The following is a 21,775-nucleotide window of genomic DNA, read 5'->3' as shown; positions in this document are numbered from 1 at the left end:
ATATGAGATGATATTAAGTAATTATTATTTGTTAAGTGTAGTAAAGTAACTGTGGTTGTGTTTTTCTACAGGCCTTTTCTGACTGAAGTATTGCAAATGAAATGATCCACGAAGGATATGCTTTAAAAAAAAGAGTGTGTGTAGTGGTGGAGGAAGGGTAGATAATAAATACGGAAATAAACCAGAGTATTCTAATACTGCTGTTGACACACATAAACAAAATAATGAACTTTCATGTCAATAAAAGCGGCACCTGGTGTAATGCACTATACAGAAAAAAAAAGTATTTAGGTTATGCATTGCTAAGAGTATCTGTGACGTAGGAGCGAATCTAGTGTTAAACTGATAGGAGGTGGGAGTAACAGGCAGGCAGGGGTACGAGGGGAACGCACAGGCAGACACTGGGACCGCAGGATGACCTACGACCCCGAGGAAGGCGGGAGGGAAGGAACAGAGGGGCGTCAGACCTCATTAGAACTGATGCACTGTGGAGAGAAGTAACACAGCCTGGGTGGGAATGGCGGCTCTTTCTAAGCCAGACACGAGGTCACCGCAATCCCCTCGCTCACAGTTCTGTGCTGCAGCAGGACACCACCAGAAACTCGAGACAGAACCACAGCCTCACTCCTCACAAGGCCCACATCCACTGTAGTTCTAATCCATAAAAAGAAGGCATCACTTATGCTGAACGCATCGCATTCTTTATGCTAAAGGCATTCAGAAACAATAACTGAGACGTTTTCACGTAGGATTTAAACAGGAACACAAGGACTCACGGACATTTCTGATCATTGTATTGTGATACTCCATCCACATAAAAAAGGCATTCTATTTCTTTATTTTTTTATTTGACAAGCAGCAATATCATGTTTGTCATTTTAATGTAGATACAATTATTAGGTTATCTGTCATATTACAATATTTAGGGTTTTTTTTTAATCTTATGTCCTTTAAGATACATTAAAAAAAAAAAAAAAAAAAAAACATCAACTGCAAACGTGAAGGGGAGAAAAAGCATGGTACCCAGCCAGATTTCCACATTTCAGCAATACTTCACTCATCCTTTTTTTAATAAAGTTTTAAGAAATGTCATAATGACATGAGCTTGAAATATCTCTAGGCATCTTCTCTGACGCTCATGACGTGGCACTGGTGATGTTGTAAACAGCAGAGAAACAGGGGCTGCCAAATGACCAAATTATGGAGGCACAGGCCTGCCTTCTCCCACGGGCACACACCGGACGCTGACGGCAACGACCTCCTCACACCGACGCCGGAGGAGCGCCGCGTCACGCGACGTAGCTGTACTCATCCGCGGACGCCTGGCTGCGTTCGATGTACTGTTTGTCTATCAGGACTTCAATACACTTCTTAATCATGCTGATACTAGGGTTAAACCGAGCTCTTGACTGGCTAATCACCTGTGGGAGAGAGGCGGATGGTAAAAATGCTCTTCTCGCCAGGAGCACTTCGTTCAACTCTGCTGCAATGCACAAAAATACCTTTTCATGCAATCTATGGGAATAGTCTTAACGTTGAGGTGAAGGAATTTAAATGGTGAAGAGCACAGATACAGCCAAACCTAATAACATACTAAATCAAATTGCAAACTAATTAACTATTCATACACGCCCTCGAGCTTCCATTTAATCCCTAAACAACTTCTGGCTCTTAGCTGAAGGAACACCTGCTCAAGAAAGCTTTCCCTAACACCCCGAGTCAAGACACTCTCATTGAACCATATCCCTTTTCTCTGTTGCACATTAGTGTAATTTTATATTTACTGACACATTACTTCAGTAATGCATTTCTTCCTTATGACACTGAACTCCCAAAGGGCAGAAGCCATGTCCCGAGCTGGTGTGCACCCCACAGCGACCAGCACAGTACTCCACCAAACGGGAGACACGTGTGAATTCAAGGAACGAGTGAGTGGTGGATGCCGGCGACCTCCTTCAATAACTGGACACAAGGCTCAGACCTCTAAATCTAAAAGTGAATTTAATACTGGATTTATGAGCACTGTTCTCTTTCAGAAACAAAAAGCATTTCTTTATGCTATACAGGAGTCACAGGTTTCTGTATCATCTTCACAAAGAAACATGCCTAATTCTCATACTCTCTGCCAAGAAGTCTTCAGGGCTTTCCCCTTTTACCTCTTGAATAAGGGCGTTATGCCGCAGTACTTTTCTCGCTTTCATGATACGAACTATAGCAGCCTGGAGGTACATTTTCCGGTCTTCGTCTACAGCACTTCTCGTCTGCTCCATTTCCTGTTTTATGAAGCCCATAAAAAGCAAAGGAGACCCTCAGTCAATGCACTTGTTTTTAACTCCTTTTATTTGTGAGTTTAAATAAATCTCCAATCAATACTGAGAATCAAACTATATGACTATGTGCCCAATATAACATAACCATCACCAAAATATCTATGAGTTATATATAATTTCTCAAGTTAAAGTGGGGAGGCTATTTTTTAAAAAATGAACACTACTGTACATTGTACTCAGTGTGAATAGTCAAGAAAGTAGAACTTAAGTGACACAGAGTAATAAGTCTCAAGATCACGGACCTATGAGTGAGTAAAGACTTATACCACAAAGCTTGCAGACTTTAGCAACTGGCTCCAAGTGGATACTGGATCAGGCTTCAAGGGCAAGAGCTGGGAAGGGCTCCATTTGACTCAAGCAGAGAAGCCAGGAAGGCTGGGCCAGAAGGGCCTCTCTCCGTGGAGCTCAAGGGAAGACAGTGGCAGGAAGGCACAGAAGCAGGCAGTGCCACATTAACAGGGACTTCACAGCAGCTAACAGATAGAAGCACACGTTATCACCATTGCCTACAGGCATGAGATCTTGACCATTTTAGGGGTCAAACTGAATAGCAACTGATTAACATTTGACCTTGGGGGGGAGTTAAGTTCCCAGAGGAGCCTGACATATCTGATAAATTCACAACCTGCCTCAAGCCCAAGGTCAGGGTGGCACATGGGAAGCAATAAGGAAATCCTCAGTGATATGAACAGGCTGCCCGAGAAGAACCACCACGTCAACAGCGGATGTTCACGGTGCACACTGGCTCATCCCAGGTCGGACTCTACTCCAGACCTATGAGCTCATCAGTTTGAGTTTTAACATGATCTCCATGCAGTTCATTTGCACAGGGAAGTCTGAAGGTATTTTCAACAGTTTTTCTTTGAAAGAAATGTGTTGCAAAACTTTCCCTTATTTTGTGAATGAAAAACATGAGAGACTGCATTATTCTTCAAGGCAGAAATTTTTGAAAAGAATACAAAACAAATCTGTACATTTTAACAAAACTTGAAAGCAAGTAAGACTATGTTCATTGCAGCATTACTTACAACAGCAAAGATATGGAAGCAATCTAAGTGCCCATCAATAGAAGAATGGATAAAAAAGATGTGGTGCGCATGCGCGCGCACACACACACACACACACACACACACACACACAAAGGTATATTACTCATAAAAAAAGAATCAATAAAATCTTGCCATTTGTGACAACACAGATGGACCTAGAGAGTATTCTGCTGAGTGAAATAAGTCAGAGAAAGACATGTCTCCATGGTTTCATGTATATGTAAAATCTAAAAAAAAAAAAGAGCAAACATAGCAAAACAGAGTTATAGATACAAAGAATCAACAAGTGGTTGGAAGGGGGATGGGGAAAGAGAAAAATCAGTGAGGGAGATGAAGAGGTATAAACTTCCAGCAGCAAAATAAATGAGTCTTGGGTATGAAATGTGCAGTGTAGGGAAATTTATGTGGTATCTTTATATGGTGATTTATTGTAACTACGCTTCTCATGATGATCATTTTGAAATGTACAGAAATAAATCACTATGTTCCTGTACCATGAACTAACATAGCATCAATTATACTTCAAAAACAAACACACTCATAGAAAAAGAGACCACATTTGGTGTTACCAGAGGCAGGGATTGGGAGGGGAGGGGAGGAAAATTGGATGAAGGCAGTTAGAAGGCATCAGCTGAGTTCAGTCGTTCACTCGTGTCCAACTCTTTGAGACCCCATGAATCGCAGCACGCCAGGCCTCCCTGTCCATCACCAACTCCTGGAGTTTACTCAGACTCACGTCCATCCAGTCAGTGATGCCATCTAGCCATCTCATCCTCTGTTGTCCCCTTCTCCTCCTGCCCCCAATCCCTCCCAGCATCAGAGTCTTTTCCAATGAGTCAATTCTTCACATGAGGTGGCCAAAGTACTGGAGTTTCAGCTTTAGCATCATTCCTTCCAAAGAAATCCCAGGGCTGATCGCCTTCAGAATGGGCTGGTTGGATCTCCTTGAAGTCCAAGGGACTCAAGAGTCTTCTCCAACACCACAGTTCAAAAGCATCAATTCTTCGGCACCTCAGCCTTCTTCACAATCCAACTCTCACATCCATACATGACCACTGGGAAAACCATAGCCTTGACTAGATGGACCTTTGTTGACAAAGTAATGTCCCTGCTTTTGAATATGCTATCTAGGTTGGTCATAACTTTCCTTTCCAAGGAGTAAGCATCTTTTCATTTCATGGCTGCAATCACCATCTAAGGTGATTTTGGAGCCCCCCAAAATAAAGTCTGACACTGTTTCCACTGTTTCCCCATCTATTTCCCATGAAGTGATGGGACCAGATGCCATGATCTTCGTTTTCTGAATGTTGAGCTTTAAGTCAACTTGTTCACTCTCCTCTTTCACTTTCATCAAGAGGCTTTTTAGTTCCTCTTCACTTTCTACCATAAGGGTGGTCATCTGCATATCTGAGGTTATTGATATTTCTCCCTGCAATCTTGATTCCAGCTTGTGCTTCTTCCAGCCCAGCGTTTCTCATGATGTACTCTGCATAGAAGTTAAATAAGCAGGGTGACAATATACAGCCTCGACGTACTTCTTTTCCTATTTGGTCTGTTGTTCCACGTCCAGTTCTAACTGCTGCTTCCTGACCTGCATATAGGTTTCTCAAGAGGCAGGTCAGGTGGTCTGGTATTCCCATCTCTTTCAGTATTTTCCACAGTTTATTGTGATCCACACAGTCAAAGGCTTTGGCATAGTCAAGAAAGCAGAAATAGATGTTTTTCTGGAACTCTCTTGCTTTTTTGTTGATTCAGCGGATGTTGGCAATTTGATCTCTGGTTCCTCTGCCTTTTCTAAAACCAGCTTGAACATCTGGAAGTTCATGGTTCACATATTGCTGAAGCTGGCTTGGAGAATTTTGAGCATTACTTTACTAGCATGTGAGATGAGTGCAATTGTCTGGTAGTTTGAGCATTCTTTGGCATTGGAATGAAAACTGACCTTTCCCAGTCCTGTGGCCACTGCTGAGTTTTCCAAATTTGCTGGCATATTGAGCGCAGCACTCTCACAGCATCATCTTTCAGGATTTGAAATAGCTCAACTGGAATTCCCTCACCTCTACTAGCTTTGTTCGTAGTGATGCTTTCTAAGGCCCATTTAACTTCACATTCCAGGATGTCTGGCTCTAGGTGAGTTATCACACCATTGTGATTATCTTGGTCATGAAGATCCTTTTTGTATAGTTCTATGTATTCTTGCCACCTCTTAATATCTTCTGCTTCTGTTAGGTCCATACCATTTCTGTCCTTTATCGAGCCCATCTTTGCATGAAATGTTCCCTTGGTGTCTCTAATTTTCTTGAAGAGATCTCTAGTCTTTCCCATTCTGTTGTTTTCCTCTATTTCTTTGCATTGATCACTGAAGAAGGCTTTCTTATCTCTCCTTGCTATTCTTTGGAACTCTGCATTCAGATGCTTGTATCTTTCCTTTTCTCCTTTGCTTTTCACTTCTCTTCTTTTCACTTCTCTTCTTTTCACAGCTATTTGTAAGGCCTCCTCAGACAGCCATTTTGCTTTTTGGCATTTTTTTTCCATGGAGATGGTCTTGATCCCTGTCTCCTGTACAATGTCACAAACCTCCATCCATAGTTCATCAGGCACTCTGTCTATCAGATCTAGTCCCTTAAATCTATTTCTCACTTCCACTGTATAATCATAAGGGATTTGATTTAGGTCATACCTGAATGGTCTAGTGGTTTTCCCTACTTTCTTCAATTTAAGTCTGAATTTGGCAATAAGGAGTTCATGATCTGAGCCACAGTCAGCTCCCGGTCTTGTTTTTGTTGACTGTATAGAGCTTCTCCATCTTTGGCTGCAAAGAATATAATCAATCTGATTTTGGTGTTGACCATCTGGTGATGTCCATGTATAGTCTTCTCTTGTGTTGTTGGAAGAGGGTGTTTGCTATGACCAGTGCATTTTCTTGGCAAAACTCTATTAGCCTTTGCCCTGCTTCATTCTGTATTCCAAGGCCAAATTTGCCTGTTACTCCAGGTGTTTCTTGACTTCCTACTTTTGCATTCCAGTCCCCTATAATGAAAAGGACATCTTTTTCGCGTGTTAGTTCTAAAAGGTCTTGTAGGTCTTCATAGAACCGTTCAACTTCAGCTTCTTCAGCGTTACTGGTTGGGGCATAGACTTGGATAACTGTGATACTGAATGGTTTGCCTTGGAAACGAACAGAGATCATTCTGTCGTTTTTGAGATTGCATCCAAGTACTGCTTTTCGGACTCTTTTGTTGACCATGATGCCTACTCCGTTTCTTCTGAGGGATTCCTGCCCGCAGTAGTAGATATAATGGTCATCTGAGTTAAATTCACCCATTCCAGTCCATTTTAGTTCGCTGATTCCTAGAATGTCGACGTTCACTCTTGCCATCTCCTGTTTGACCACTTCCAATTTGCCTTGATTCATGGACCTGATATTCCAGGTTCCTATGACAGAATATGGTTAGAAGGTATAGACTCCCAATTATAAAATGAGTATTAGAGATGTAATGTACAACATGATAAATATAATTAATGCTGCTGTGTGTTATATACAAAAGGGGTTAAGAGAGTAAATCCTGAGTTCTCATCACAAGGAAGTTTTTTTCCTACTTCTTTAATTTTGTCTCTATATGAGATAATCAATATTCACTAAAGCAACTGTGATCATCATCTCACAGTATGTAAATCAAGTCATTATGCTGTACAGCTTAAACTTATACTGTGATGTATGGCAATTATATCTCAATAAAACTGGGAGAAAAAACAAAAGGGCAAATGTGACTAAACTATAACACCTTTTCCCTAAGATTATATTACTCTTTTTAAAATCTAATATACTGTTTGTGAGGCCAGTCAATGGAAAGAATAAACCAGAGAAGATGTATCATAATTTTGATGTGCAAAATTCTGCATTGGTCTCAATGTTACTGCTTGTAAAGTCCAATGCTTTAATATTTCCAAAAGAAATGACATCAGAAACCACTTACCTGTGGTGTGTCTTTCTGCATTGATGTAGTAATTTTAAATTTTGTTCTTTTACTGCTAAAGTTCATATTTAATGAAAATGAAGATTCTGCATCGATGTCTTCCTATAATTAAAAATAATTCATTTACATTTATAAAAATAAAATCATCAAATAACAATTGCTACAAATAACACACCATGAAGTTAAATAATGACCAAGCAAAAAACACTGAACTCTCATAATCTCTTACATTATAAATATTATTTAAGAGAAAATAACTGTCTTTTGTCAAACCACGAAGGAGAAAACAATTCTTTCCTAATTTTACACTTAATAGAATTTTAATCAGCTTAGATTCAGCAAAACTTTTTCTGGCCCAACTGTTTAGCAGAATTTTAACATTTGAATTTTTATTAAATACCAAGGCTCATAATTTTTCCATTACATTTTGAAAAACTGAATAACCAAATTTTTTTGAATGCTATTACAATAACAAAATACCAATTAAAAATAACCTAACGATAGAAGCCAGCTGGTTTCAATGGCACACAAGCTCACTTCCCTACCACCTAGTGCAACTCTGACATTACCCCTTAATGCACATTTTATCCACTCTGCCAGAAGCCAGTGGTCTTTTCTCAAGTGGAAGTTGTTAAGCCAATCCTTAGCTCTTAAGCTCTATTGAGCTTAAGAAAGCCACTTTTGTCATGCACTGGAATTTCTCCACCAGCAGGACCATGCAGCACTTGGCAGATGGCACTTCCTCAGTAATAACCATAAAAAGTCTATTAAAGAAATGACAGCTTTGTATTTCACATTTAATGTGCACACAACATATCAGTATTTATTCTATACATTACTGAGCAGCAAAAATATGTAATTAGAAAAATAGTTACCTTTTTAAGCATTTTAATAAAGCTTAAAAATTTAAACTTAAACTTTAAGCTTAAAAGCTTTTACTCATAATTAATTAAAACTTTAATATTAAGAATTCAATATTCTGCTAAGTTTCTAGAATCAGAAAAATTAATCATTTCTCAAAATTAAGAAAAGCTTGATTTGAATTACAGCATGCCTGCCATTCAGAGGCCACAAAAGTCATCTTTAGCAAGAGGAACTGGTGTAGGCCATGAAGTAAAATAAAAACACAACATCATTTGCAAAAGTTTTTCTTACAGGCACAATAATCTGAAACAGAAGATTGAACCCACATCTGTTGCTTTTTTAACTATTCAAATATCTATGAGATACTATAAAAACAAAACCATGTTACTAGGGGGGAAAAGTTATAAAGAAAAAAGGAATGTACTATCAGCTTGCTAGTCCCGTGACAGACACTAAAACTTACGGGGTTGAGCTGAATCCTAGAGTTTAGGACTCTAGATTAAATGTGAGAGTGACAGCATCCAAGATGGGAGTTACACGTTGTAAATTCGCATGGAATAGACATCAATAAGCTGTGATTTCCTATCATAGAACCATGTGATTAAACATTAACTAAACACACAGAAGAGCCCAGAAAAATTTATGACAGACTAGTTTTAAAACCTCAATTAATCAGAATCCTTCTGATGTTACCTCTTAAATAATTTTCAAATAAAACTGACCTACAAAGGGCACATGAGTACCAACTGATGGAGCCTTCTCTGCAACACTGAAAGAGCGCTGCAAAGTACAAAGGGCATTAACGAATATAACCTTACTTTTAAAACTGCAAAGGTACCATGAAGCTTTAATGTTTATAATACTTAAATTTCTTAAAGTATTACCCCATACCTTTTCTGAATCATGGTTAATCATTTTCACATCGAGTAATGATTTGATTGTTTTTGTCAGTTCTTTTTCATTCATCTGAGTGCTGTCTTGAAGCTCTTTATAGCTGACGGTTTCACTGTTGTTGAAGGCAAGAAGAACTGCCATTTGGTATGTTGTAACCATAGCTACGTATGGTTTGCCCAAATAGTTCATTTTTACTTCACCTATAATTAAGACAAAATCGTGACAATAAGCTGATCACTCAAAGAAGCATTCCAAAATTACCTGATAAATAATTATTTCCAATATTTTCTCTTGAAAGAGTGAACCAAGAACTTAATTATTGAAAAGTTATTCCTGCTAGCAATGCAGCATTTGTTTGCTGAGGGGATGGGGGAGGAGGGAGAATTGAGTGAAGGGTTATTAGTCTGGGGTATCTAATATAATCACAGTTAAGCTATCAAATAGTTAATAGGAAAGCTAAGACCTGGGCAGAAAAAACAGTAAGAAGTGGAGGTGGAAGAGAAACAGACAAAAAGAGAAGACAGTCAGCTACCAGCAACTGCCTCCTGTGTGTCTATCTGGTCTACCCCAGGGAAGGTTCGTGCCTACAGGAGGATACCGTTATTGCAGCTCTGGCTAAAGCATAATTTCTGCTAAACTATAACAATGTTATTTTGTCTCATAAGTTTTTCTCCACAGTAATCTTCTAGAAACAAACACAAATGTGAGGAGAGGCAAACAGGCAGATTCATTATTTTGTTGAAATCAGTTCTGTTCAGTTGCTCAGTTGTGTCTGACTCTTTGTGACCCCATGGACTGCAGCACGCCAGGCCTACTCTGTCCATCACCAACTCCCAGGGCTTACTCAAACTCATGTCCATTGAGTCGGTGATGCCATCTAACCATCTCATCCTGTCATCCCCTTCTCCTCCTGCCCTCAATCTTTCCCATCATCAGGATCTTTTCCAATGAATCAGTTCTTTTCATCAGGTGGCCAAAGTACTAGAGTTTCAGCTTCAGCATCAGTCCTTCCAATGAATATTTAGGACTGGCAGATTTCCTTTAGGATAGACTGGCTGGATCTCCCTGCAGTCCAAGAGACTCTCAAGAGTCTTCTCCAACACCACAGTTCAAAGGCATCAATTCTTCAGCCCTCAGCTTTCTTTATAGTCTGACTCTCATATCCATCCATGACTACTGGAAAAACCATAGCTTTGACTAGACAGACCTTTGTTGGCAAAGTAATGTCTCTGCTTTTTAATATGCTGTCTAGGTTGGTCATAGCTTTTCTTCCAAGGAGCAAGTATCTTTTAATTTCATGGCTGCAGTCACCATCTGCAGTGATTTTGGAGCCTCCCAAATAAAGTCTCTTACTGTTTCCAGTGTTTCCCCATCTATTTGCTATGAAGTGATGGGACCAGATGCCATGATCTTAGTTTTCTGAATGTTGAGTTTTAAGCTAACTTTTACACTCTTCTCTTTTGTCAGGGTCCAGTCCTGGTGGATCCAGGGAATTCGAAGCGGGGACGGAGTCGGCGAGGAAAAACTTATTTATTTAGAAATATAAAGAGAGATTAGGAAAGAATAGTGTATTAAGAAAATTAGTGGAGAAAGGAGTGTAGTAAGAAAATTAGTGGAGAAAGGAGGCTGATATTCCTTGGTTTACACAGAAAGCTAATAAAGTCTCAAGACAAGAAACTTGCACCATCTACGTTAGGCCACAGGTGCCCTCTTGAATAGCAGAGGGTGCCCTTCCTTGGGCTCCCTCTCGCGTGGGTCTTAGAAGCCTGGGCAAATAAGTAGACACGGAGAGCCTCCCCCTCCGTTCCAAGGGATCAGCCTGAAAAGGAGAGGGAGGGAGAGGGAGAAAGAGAGAGAGAGAGAGTCGACACGGGGGAAGCCTGCTGCTGCTGCTAAGTTGCTTCAGTCATGCCCGACTCTGTGCGACTCCATAGACGGCAGCCCATAAGGCTCCCCCGTCCCTGGGATTCTCCACGCAAGAACACTGGAGTGGGTTGCCATTTCCTTCTCCAGTGCATGAAAGTGAAAAGTGAAAGAAGTCACTCAGTCGTGTCCGACTCTTAGCGACCCCATGGACTGCGGCCCACCAGGCTCCTCCATCTATGGGATTTTCCAGGCAAGAGTGCTGGAGTAGGGTGCCATTGCCTTCTCCATGGGGGAGGCCAAGCTTGTGCAAAAACCCCATAACTTTATTTTTAAAAGGTGTTTATATACCCTAAGTTTTACATAATGGAACATACAGAGTAATGTGGGGGCAGCAGTCCTGACCCTTTCTGTATATCTTTTTGTATACAAAAGGTCTCAGGTGATTTACATTATCTTCTGGCCAAGAGGCCTGTTAACACTTTATGGCTCTCTTTCTTAATGAATGTTAATCTCATTTCCCCTGAAGTGTTTTTCTTTAATCTGCATCACCCTCAAAGCACTAAAGTTACATCCCTATAGAACAATGGTGCAGTGGGTTATAACAAAGAAGGTACTTAACTCAAAGATCTATGTTGCTACTTGTTTTTTTTTTCCTATATACCAACTATATCAACAAATAAAAGATATGAAAATTTGGCAGCAAGTACTGGCTCAACAAATGAAACCCTTAATCAGCCCTATTCTAATGATTTTGACTCCTCGGAAGCCCCTACATTCTTAGATGTTTTGAGCTTCCGGTGCCTCTCACTGTCAAACAATCACATGCGCAGCTGTAAGAGTCCTGTAGGCAGGCTAGAAAGCCATCAGAGGGGGTTTTGGATTGAAACACTCTTATTATGCCCAGGAGTCCTATTATCTAAAAGCTCTAAATTAACTTTTTCCAGAAAAAGGCGGTGGGGGGACAGCCCCCTGTTAAAGTCACAGGAGTTGGTGAAAGCATAATGCTGTACGGCAGGCAGACTCTGGTTTTGGTGGTAGATGCTCGAGAAAATCCAGCGAGGCTCCCTTAAGGCCGGACTCGCCTTTGCCTGTCGGTCCCCTTAACCTCATGACCTTTGCCACAGGCGGGACTCCTCGTGCTGGCTCCCGGCACTCTTTCACTTTCAACAAGAGGCTCTTTAGTTATGGCTTCCCTTGTGGCTCAGCTGGTAAAGAATCCGCCTGCAATGTGAGAGACCTGGGTTCGATCCCTGGGTTGGGAAGATCCCCTGGAGAAGGGAACGGCTACCCACTCCAGTATTCTGGCCTGGAGAATTCCATGGACCACAGGCCATGTGGTGACAAAGAGTCAGACACAACTGAACAAGTTTGTGGAAACAGTTGATGGAATAAAAATGTTTAGACCCCACACTACCCTGAGAGCTATAAAAACACATCAGGGTTTGGTCAACCACAGTTCCACCCATCTGGGGCCACAGGGGGTGGTGGGTGAGCTCACTGAAGAGCTTGTAGCCAACACTGTTGTCAAACAGACATGCACTTGTAACATAAGAAACAGTTACTACAAGTCAATCTCTTCCTAAAGCACAAAGTTGTAGTTTAGTGATTGCATTTCTCTTTCTCTTACACGCACATACACATCCTACATTATTTTCTTTTACTGACTTGTAAACTAAATCAGTATGACATCTGGTTTTCGGGTTCTACATTTTAACTCAAGGAAGTTGAATTTTACATGAACTTACCCCAAAGGCTCTGTTAGTGATAATTAGCAACTGTGGTCAAGATTTTGTGCTTCTTTTATTATTTAATAATATATATTTCATTCATTATATAATTAGAGAATTTAAAGGCGATAAGTCAATTCTCCAACTTACTATCACTAGATAGATACGCTTTTCCTAACTTGCACTTTGCCTCAACTTAAAAAAAAAAAAAAAACACTAACACTCAGAAATGTTTTTCAAAATTATTTGAACACCTACAGAAAAAAAAATTCTAATCTCTGAATTTCCACAAAAGGAGGTTTTAATACTTAATGGGAATATCCAATTCACATAGAGTTCAAGTATAAGAATATTACCATTAGGATTGTACTACTAACAATTAATATAAAGAGCATTTTAAGAGCTTAATCTCAACATTGAAGTTTAGGAAATGCGGTGAGAGGCCAAAATATAAACCACATAAATGGCATTAGACCATTTGTGCAATGACTGCTCGATCATATCCCAGGAACAAAGTATAAAACAATGCCTCAAGCATCTAGAAGATTAAGTTAGGACCGTCACCCAGCTTTCAAAGATGCTGCAATGTACTGCCAAGGGTCTGGAAACAGAGTGAGTCTCTGCCACAAGAACCCAGAGAGCATCAGGAGACAATGCAATTAAGGGCTCAAAGTATTATTCATTGATATCAAATCCACTCTGCAACTTAGAGAAAAAATGAAAACTTGTTAGTTTTCTTGCTGTTTTCCATACATTATTAGTATCAATGGTACATGGACCTCTTCTTACTTTTTCCTGCACCATTCTCTTATTACTCCTCTCAGGGCTGAAAAGACTGGGGAAAGGGTGAGGAGCATGTGGGGCAGTGAAGAAAACCCGAAACCTGGATGATTCACTTAATTACTGCTGGGTAAACAGGAAAGGAGAATGACAAAGAAGTCATTTAACCTTTAGAACAGGCCGACAAACTCTAAGAGACTCCAAACTAGAATAAAACATTCTGATACACACATACTTGAAAAATTAGCCAACCATAATTCAAGTGATATGAACAGCTGCCAGAATAGAGAGTAGGCAGAACTCTCAAAACACTTTCATCTGCCTTTCTCCTTCCTTACCTATCAGCAACCTAGTCTCTAGCAGAAAGGTTTTCGTTACAGAACAATGTCAGCTGCTAAGCTGCTGAGTGCATGACAGAGTGTCATTGATCTGCAACCAGGAGTAAGATATCCGATTCAAGCCATGATCACCAGTGGATGCTCCAGCCACGAGTGATCAGGGCCCCCAAAGAGATATTCTCACCAATATCTGAATACACCTGGTTTCCAAACGCCAAAAAGTCAAGTCCCTCATTAAAACTACTTGAAGAGATGGACTGATTACTGCTGAGGTAACTACAAAGAGAGTTTAAACTCCCCAAGATAGATATTTGGGGAAAGTAAAAGTAACTGTAATTCAAGCACATTAAAACACTGGTCCAGCAATGTACTGTTCCTTAAAACCAATTTACTAAAACTCACAACAGGTATGAAACTAAAAGCCAACTACTAAGTGACCACATACTAAGAATATCAGCAAACATCTCTTTATTTCACCAACAACTGAAAAATTAAAATGCTCAGCTTGTTCATTAAAGATACACTTGTATAAATATGTATTGAAAGTAAAGGTGAAAGTGAGGTTGCTCAGTCGTCTCCAACTTTTTGTGACCCCATAGACTGCAGCCCACCAGGCTCCTCCATCCATGGGATTCTCCAGGCAAGAGTACTAGAGTGGGTTGCCATTTCCTTCTAAAGGGGATCTTCCCGACCCAGGGATCGAACCCGGGTCTCCCGCATTACACTTATTATTATGTACTAACATGAATTACTAACATAATGAGACATCATATTTCAAACATAAAGTAATCAAATAAATGGTACTTATGTTTCTCTTTCCAACCCAGGATCAATCTGCATATCCTGCATTGGCAGGTGGATTCTTTACCACTGAGCCACCAGAAATTTCTCGAGTCAATTTCCTGACAAAGGTATAGCAACTAATCAGATTTTCCTATATCATTTCTAAGAGACATTAACATACATGGATATCCTTTCCTTCTTATACAAACTGAAAGTTGACTCAATGCACTTTTCAAAGCGTAGCTTTAGCAAAAGTAGACAAAATTCTGAGTGTTTGCTTTGGCTCACATCTTCAGGCAGCTCAGAGCAATTACATATAAGCTCTCACCACCCAAAATATTAATCCTACTTTCCAATAAGTCGACCCCACTGTTCTAGGAAGAAGCTAAGAAAATGATTAGATTTTGATTAAACTTTTCTAAAACTGGGAAGTACTGGAAGTTAATTGGGACATTTTGGAAAAAGCATTTTCTATAGCAGTTCACTACAGTACCACAAACAAATTCAAATGGTTAGGTCTCCTTGTGGTGCTGTAATAATTAATGAACTTTCTGAGGATATCTGGCATATCTAGAAAGAACAGGTTTTTTAAGAGTATCTGACTCATTAAGTCTGGGTTTCTAAATAAAATTCCACAGAAATGTAGGAAACCGTTATAAAATTCAGAAATTCTTTATCAGCAGCACACTATTAAAAGTGCTGCATGTGAACTTGTTTATTGTTGCTTTAAGGGTAACCAGAAAGGTAGATGAAGAAGAAAAGGTTAAAAACTATAATTAGAAAAGAAAAGAAAAAAAAACAACTATAATTAGGTTCTAATAAATCTCTGTCCAAAATTTTAACATAATCATTATCAGGTAAATTTCATTAAACTAGATATAATTAAATGCATTTTACCTGTACAAAGATAGTGTAACCATGTAAGTTTCCTTCCACTGAAATGCTGGCTGTAAAACAATTCAAACTGTAAAAAAGAAAAAAGGAATCAAATTATTTTCAGCTATGACAACCTAACTTCCTTGGCTATCACTACACTAAAAAAGCAAAAAGAAAATTCATGTTAGAAAAAGACATTAGAGCCCACAGAGTATATTTACTCATTTTGTAGATGAGAAAACGCAAAACACATTAAAGCTCCTAATAAAGATTATGCAAATATCAGACCAGCCCTTTTCACTTACAACTCAGTCTGTAGTTTCACTGCCAAACCAGTCCTGCAAATCTGACTTTTCGTATAAAGTCAGAAATTACTGTTTTGAATGATATCAATTTGAACTTTATAAATACAAGTGAAAGTTGCTCAGTCATGTCAGACTCCTTGTGACCCCATGGACTGTAGCCTGCTGGCTCTTCCCTCTATCCACAAACTTCTCCAGACCAGAATACTGAAGTGGGTAGCTGCTCCCTTTTCCAGGGGATCTTCCCAACCCCGGGATTGAACCCAGGTCTCCCACATTGAAGGCAGATTCTTTATCAACTGAGCCCCAAGGGAAGCCCAAGAATACTGGAGTGGGTAACCTATCCCTTCTCCAGCAGATCTTCCTGACCTAGGAATCGAAATGGGGTCTCCTGCACTGCAGGTGAATTCTTTACCAGCTGAGCTACCAGGGAAGCTGATAAAAGCACTAAGCAAAAAACATTACTGTGCACATTTTAATATGAAAATATAAATCATTAAACTATACCTTCATCTCTAGTCTCCTATAACATATACCCTGCTGAAGGGACAGGCTGACCAGTGCCAACAGTTATTTCAAAAGTGACAGCCGTTATTTAACTCCCACATACAGTCAAACACTAATACAAGCAAAGCATCAGAGTCTTGACTTTGTATCCTTTTGTTGATACTACTGTGGAAAATTAAACATTCTACTAACATAGCTTTGACATTAAAAAAATTCCTCCCTCTGACTGAATGTGGGACATCAGTCCAAAAAGTAGAGAGTTCTTTTTAAAGAGCTAGTACATAATCTACAGTGAGAAAATGATACTGAAATTGTACTAGGGAAAAAAAAAAGGACAAACTCCCTCTACTGGTACTGAGAGAAAGTTCAAATGGAGAAAACAATCTTCTTGAAAGCAAGATTTTACAGTCAGAAAGAAACCCACTTTTTGTTTGTAAATAAGGACACTGGAACCTGGGGGTGGTCATATGTTAATAAATGAAGTTTAAGGGGTTTATTCCAGTACTCCAAAAAGTACTGGAAAATACTTATTTCAAGGAGAAAGAAAAGAATGACAAAGTTACAAGGAAACTATTACTGTTTCTGCCCCCAACTTCTCCTTTAATTTCAATTGGCAAGGTAGGCTCTAAAGAAGAAATAGGTTTTAAGACTGTTAAAGGCAAGGGGTCAGCCTTCTAAGTCTACCTTATGCGCGGCATCTTAAAATACACCTGACTGTTTACATTATGCTAGCCTGCTGTTACCACTATTATCAGCATTAGCATCAACTACTGTTGCTACTATCAGCCACCGTTTAGTGAGTACTTACTTTACACATCTCACTCTATCTTTATATCAGCACTGTGAGTACTAGCATCATCAGTTAACAGAAAATTAGAAAGTTATTTGCCCTGAGTCACAGAGCACAGTAAATGACAGAATTAACATGTAAAACCAGGATTTATGACTCCAAAGCTCACATGTTATTTGATTTATAATCCTTATTTTGAAAGAAACAAAAACATACATAATTCAAAGATTCAAATGGCACATTGTGAACTTCTCTAGGAAACAGTGTAATGAAGTATCATTTTCAATTTATTTTTAACTGAAGGATAATTGCTTTACAACACTGTGTTGGTTTCTGCCATACATCAACATGAATCAGCTATAAGTATAAATATGTCCCCTCCCACCTCTCACCCCATCCCATTCCTCCAGGGCATTGGTCTGAGCTCCCTAAGTCATAGAGCAAATTCCCACTGGCTACCTGTTTTACATATAGTAGTGTACATGTTTCCATGCAACTCTCTCCATTTTCATTTTAAATAACATATGCATACCTTGAGGTTCACAACCTCACGTTATTGCCCAAATAAAAGACTACTAAAAGATAATGAAAGCCTTTTCGATACAAGTATACGTATGACTGAGTCACCTTCACTGTTTACCTGAAATTATCAAAAGATTGTTAATCGGCCATGAAGGTGAAATTATCACAATATTGTTAGTTGGCAGTGAAACTGAAAGTCGCTCGGCCATGTCCAACTCTTTGGGACCCCAAGGACTATGTAGTCCATGGATTCACCAGGCCAGAATACTGGAGTGGGTAGCCTTTCTCTTCTCCTGGAATCGAATGCAGGTCTCCTGCATTGCAGGCAGATTCTTTACCAGCTGAGCCACAAGGGAAGCCCAAGAATACTGGAGTGAGCAGCCAATCCCTTCTCCAGTGGATCTTCCCAACCTACGAATTGAACCAGGGTCTCCTGCATTGCAGATGGATTCCTTAAGAGCTGAGTTACCAGGGAAGCTCTGGTTAGTAGGCTATACTCCAACATAAAATAAAAAGTTAATGAAAAGGATAATGAAGATTTTGCTGGAAAAAAAAAATGCTACCTAAACTTCCATCCAATCAAGAAATAAGAAGCCTTGTTTGGTGAGTTAGAGAATCAAAAAGGGTCAGTTGGAAGAGAAATGGAAACATGTCCATCCATTCAAGACTGTTCAGAGTAGCATGACTGCTGCTACTGCTGCTAAGTCACTTCAGTCGTGTCCGATTCTGTGCAACCCCACAGACAGCATGACTTATACACCCAAAAGATCAAAACAGCTCAAATGCCCATCAACTGATGTTGGATGAGTAAATAAAATGTGGTGACTCCAAACAATGGAACATTATTTGGCACAGGCTAAAACATGGATAAATCGTGACATTCTGCAAAGTGAATGAAGGCAGTCACAAAAGACCACGTATGGCGTAGCACTGCAACAGATGTCCAGAATGGTTAAATCTACAGAGAAAGAAAGCAGACTGCCTAGGGCTGGGGAGGGGTAGGGAGCTGCTGAAGGTGAAGAGTGACTGCTAATGGGTAGGGGGTTTCTTTCAGGGTAATTAAACAATTAAGCTCCCTGGTGGCTCAGAGGTTAAAGTGCCTGCCTGCAATGCGGGAGATCTGGGTTCGATCCCTGGGTCGGGAAGATCCCCTGGAGAAGGAAATGGCAACCCACTCCAGTATTCTTGCCTGGAGAATCCCATGGACAGAGGAGCCTGGTGGGCTACAGTCCACGGGGTTGCAAACAGTTGGACACGACTGAGCAACTTCACTTCACTTCACTTCAAACAATTTAAATGATCTAAGGTTAATGGTGCTAACGAACGTACTGTGAATATACTGAAAACCACTGAAAATGTACATGTTACATGAACTGTGTAGTGCTGTGGCCTGAATGTTTGTGTCTCCCCAAATTTGCATGTTGAAATCCTGATGCCCAGTGGGATGGTTTTAGAAGGTGGGGCCTTTGGGAGGTGCTTAGATCACCTCATCTGAGGCATTAAACCCCACAGAGCTCCCCAGCTCCTGCCACCACGTGAGGTCACAGTCTGTCACCTTCAAGGCCTTTGCCCCACCATGCTGTCATCCCGGCCTCAAACTTCCAGCCTTGAGAACCATGAGAAATCAATCTCTGTTGTTTATAAGCCACCTAGGCTGTGGTATTTTGTTACAGCAGCCTTATAGAATGACTACACAACTATATGACTAAGCCATATGGTACATGAATTATAGCTCAACAGCTGCTGACAATGGAGTCTCCACAGTCTCTGCAAACGCTTTAGGTTAGAATTCTAAGGTTTCTATTCAGTCACATTTTAAGACCATGTTTACTTGTATTTTCCATCTTCAATCCATTTTTCTTTCTAGAATATTTCCCATTCTCTATATATTTACCCAAATTATAGCCCAGAAACAAAAATAACTATTTTAAAGACTAAATGAATTATAAAAATGGCTCCACATTCAAGTGAAAAATTAGATGACTGCTTTAAGTCCTGGATTCTAAAACTTTCTTCTAATATCAAAATTTTTGTAATTTAGAATTACTTACGACAGATAATCGATTTACTAAGAGTAAGAGACACGTTCTGACAAACAACTGACACCACTAAGTGTTTTAGAAACTATCATCATTTACATTCTTCCTACAAGGCAGAATAATCATAACTTGTGAATGTGTTTTTACATCATATGAGCCCAGAAGACTTTGAAGAAATATTTAAAGTGATATAACATGAAGACAATTATTAAAATTCCTTAGGTCTTCCAATATATCTTCTGTCCACTTACCATCTGTACACTTTTTTCCAATTCCTGGGGAATTGCAAATGTAGATGAAGGAGCCTGAGTAAGAGGCCATGCACCAGCCTAAAAGGAGAAGAGTAAAACTGTTAAGCAGATACACTTCTCACTTGAAAGTGAATGTTTATAAAATGATGCAAGCAACTACAATGGGAATGCCTGGTGACTCAGCAGTAAAGACTCTGCCTGCAATGTAGGAGACTTGGGTTTGATCCCTGGGTCGGAAATATCCCCGGGAGAAGGACATGCCAATTCACTCCAGTATTCCTGCCTGGGAAATCCCTTGGACATCGGCAGACTAAGGTCCATGGGATCTTAAGAGCTGGTCACAACTTACCAACTAACACCACCACCACACGCAACTAAAACAACTTTTTCCTCCTCCCTTCAAATGCTGATAAAACCCATCAGCATGACTGTCGGCACAGTTCATTCCAAATCAACGTAACATGTAACTTCAGAAGCTATTACCCTCTGACTGAAAGAAAGGTAATCAGGCATCCATCTATTAATCAGTCCTCTGTATCAGAAATCATTAGTAAATGCCCACAATAAAACACATACCTGTAGAACATATATTTGAAAACTAATTCCCAAATCTATTACTGTGTCCTGATTTTTGATAAAATTGTTGAACTTATTGTTGAGATCTGCACTGACACTCATATCTGTATACATCCGATGTAGCTTGCTGGTAAATTCATAACCACAGGCTTGCTGTAAGAAGAAAGTTTTAAAGATTTAAAAACAGAAATAATAAACCATACTGATTATTAAGAATGTTGTGCTACTGCTATGTGCCTGGTCAAAGATCCGGCCTGTACACTCACACCGAAGGCCTGTATTACTCATCACGCAAAGCAGTTACTCAAAATATTTCAAAAATTCCTTTCTTCTTTTTTTTTTAACACAGATTAAATAAGTGAATGAAAACAAGTATTCATGAAGTAACAAATTTCCATTTAAAACAAGAACTTTTCTATAAATCTGTATGTCATTTCAACACTAAAAACTGCTTCATTACTGTAAGATACCTTATAAGGTTTACAGATAGTATCGAATACACATGAAAGATAACTGGGAGTATTTGAGCCAGTAGTTAATGTTATAAGGAGGACACTGAGGCAGATTTTTAATACTATCAGGTGAATAATGAAGAAATCTATTTCTTTGAAATTATTCCAAACTCTGTGATCATCAGGTCAAAAAATCTGGATCTCTAAGCTTGGGATATAAAAAGCTTTGTTAACATTATCTTTAAAAATTAAAAGTTATTTTTGGTATCTTTGAAAAGGACTGCATATTCAATGTCTGCTATACAGGAAAATTATCAACTATTGAATAACTCAGGATACATATGAATCAGCAACTGCTTATCTCATCAGTGTGTAAGCTAAAATCACGTAAAAGTGAACTGAAATTCAAATGCCCTCCACAAAACTTGTACTTAGAGGAATATTTTAGGTATGCTCCTTTCTAAGTAATACAAATCTTATCTTGTATATGATTCTATATCAACATATAGAGATTCTGTCTTTTAATACAGCCTTCGCATGTGCTAACATGAAACTACACTTTACATTTAACCAGTCAACTGCTAATGAATTATTTCCTGTTATTACTCATACTGTGAAAATGACCATCTCTGTGTGCTAGTGGAATAACTTCTAAGACATCATATCAAAGTCCTACAGTACCTTTAATTTATTGATCATGGCTTCTTCAGAATCCATAGACATAGATAACCCATGAATTAAACGCTTCGCCAGCATTCTTGCGTAGAACTACATTTAAAAACATTAAAAGGTTATTTCCTTTCCGATTTAAAGTTCAAAGATTAATCAAAGCTGACACATAAAACTTTCAGA

The 21,775-nt window shown here is 39.4% G+C and overlaps 1 protein-coding gene across 5 annotated transcripts in view; it reads right to left on the bottom strand.

Moving 5' to 3' along the window:
- Positions 816 to 21,775, bottom strand: part of CUL2 (cullin 2) — a 73,554-nt gene continuing 52,594 nt past the window's right edge. For 2 of the 5 annotated variants that reach the window (XM_018057047.1, XM_013968550.2), the window contains exons 14-21: positions 21,605 to 21,691; positions 20,472 to 20,624; positions 19,896 to 19,973; positions 15,506 to 15,572; positions 9,112 to 9,314; positions 7,357 to 7,458; positions 2,157 to 2,273; positions 840 to 1,421 (exon numbers count right to left, since the gene is read on the bottom strand). In XM_018057047.1, coding sequence (XP_017912536.1) covers positions 1,290 to 1,421; positions 2,157 to 2,273; positions 7,357 to 7,458; positions 9,112 to 9,314; positions 15,506 to 15,572; positions 19,896 to 19,973; positions 20,472 to 20,624; positions 21,605 to 21,691 — 939 coding nt within the window. In that variant the 3' untranslated portion in view covers positions 840 to 1,289. Of the gene's footprint in view, positions 1,422 to 2,156; positions 2,274 to 7,356; positions 7,459 to 9,111; positions 9,315 to 15,505; positions 15,573 to 19,895; positions 19,974 to 20,471; positions 20,625 to 21,604; positions 21,692 to 21,775 lie in introns of all 5 variants that reach the window. The other 3 variants (XM_018057044.1, XM_018057045.1, XM_018057046.1) reach the window with 3 other exon arrangements.

Source organism: Capra hircus, chromosome 13 (assembly GCF_001704415.2).
Source record: "Capra hircus breed San Clemente chromosome 13, ASM170441v1, whole genome shotgun sequence".
NCBI classification, from domain to species: Eukaryota; Metazoa; Chordata; class Mammalia; order Artiodactyla; family Bovidae; genus Capra; species Capra hircus.
This window is presented reverse-complemented; position numbering and strand designations above follow the sequence as displayed.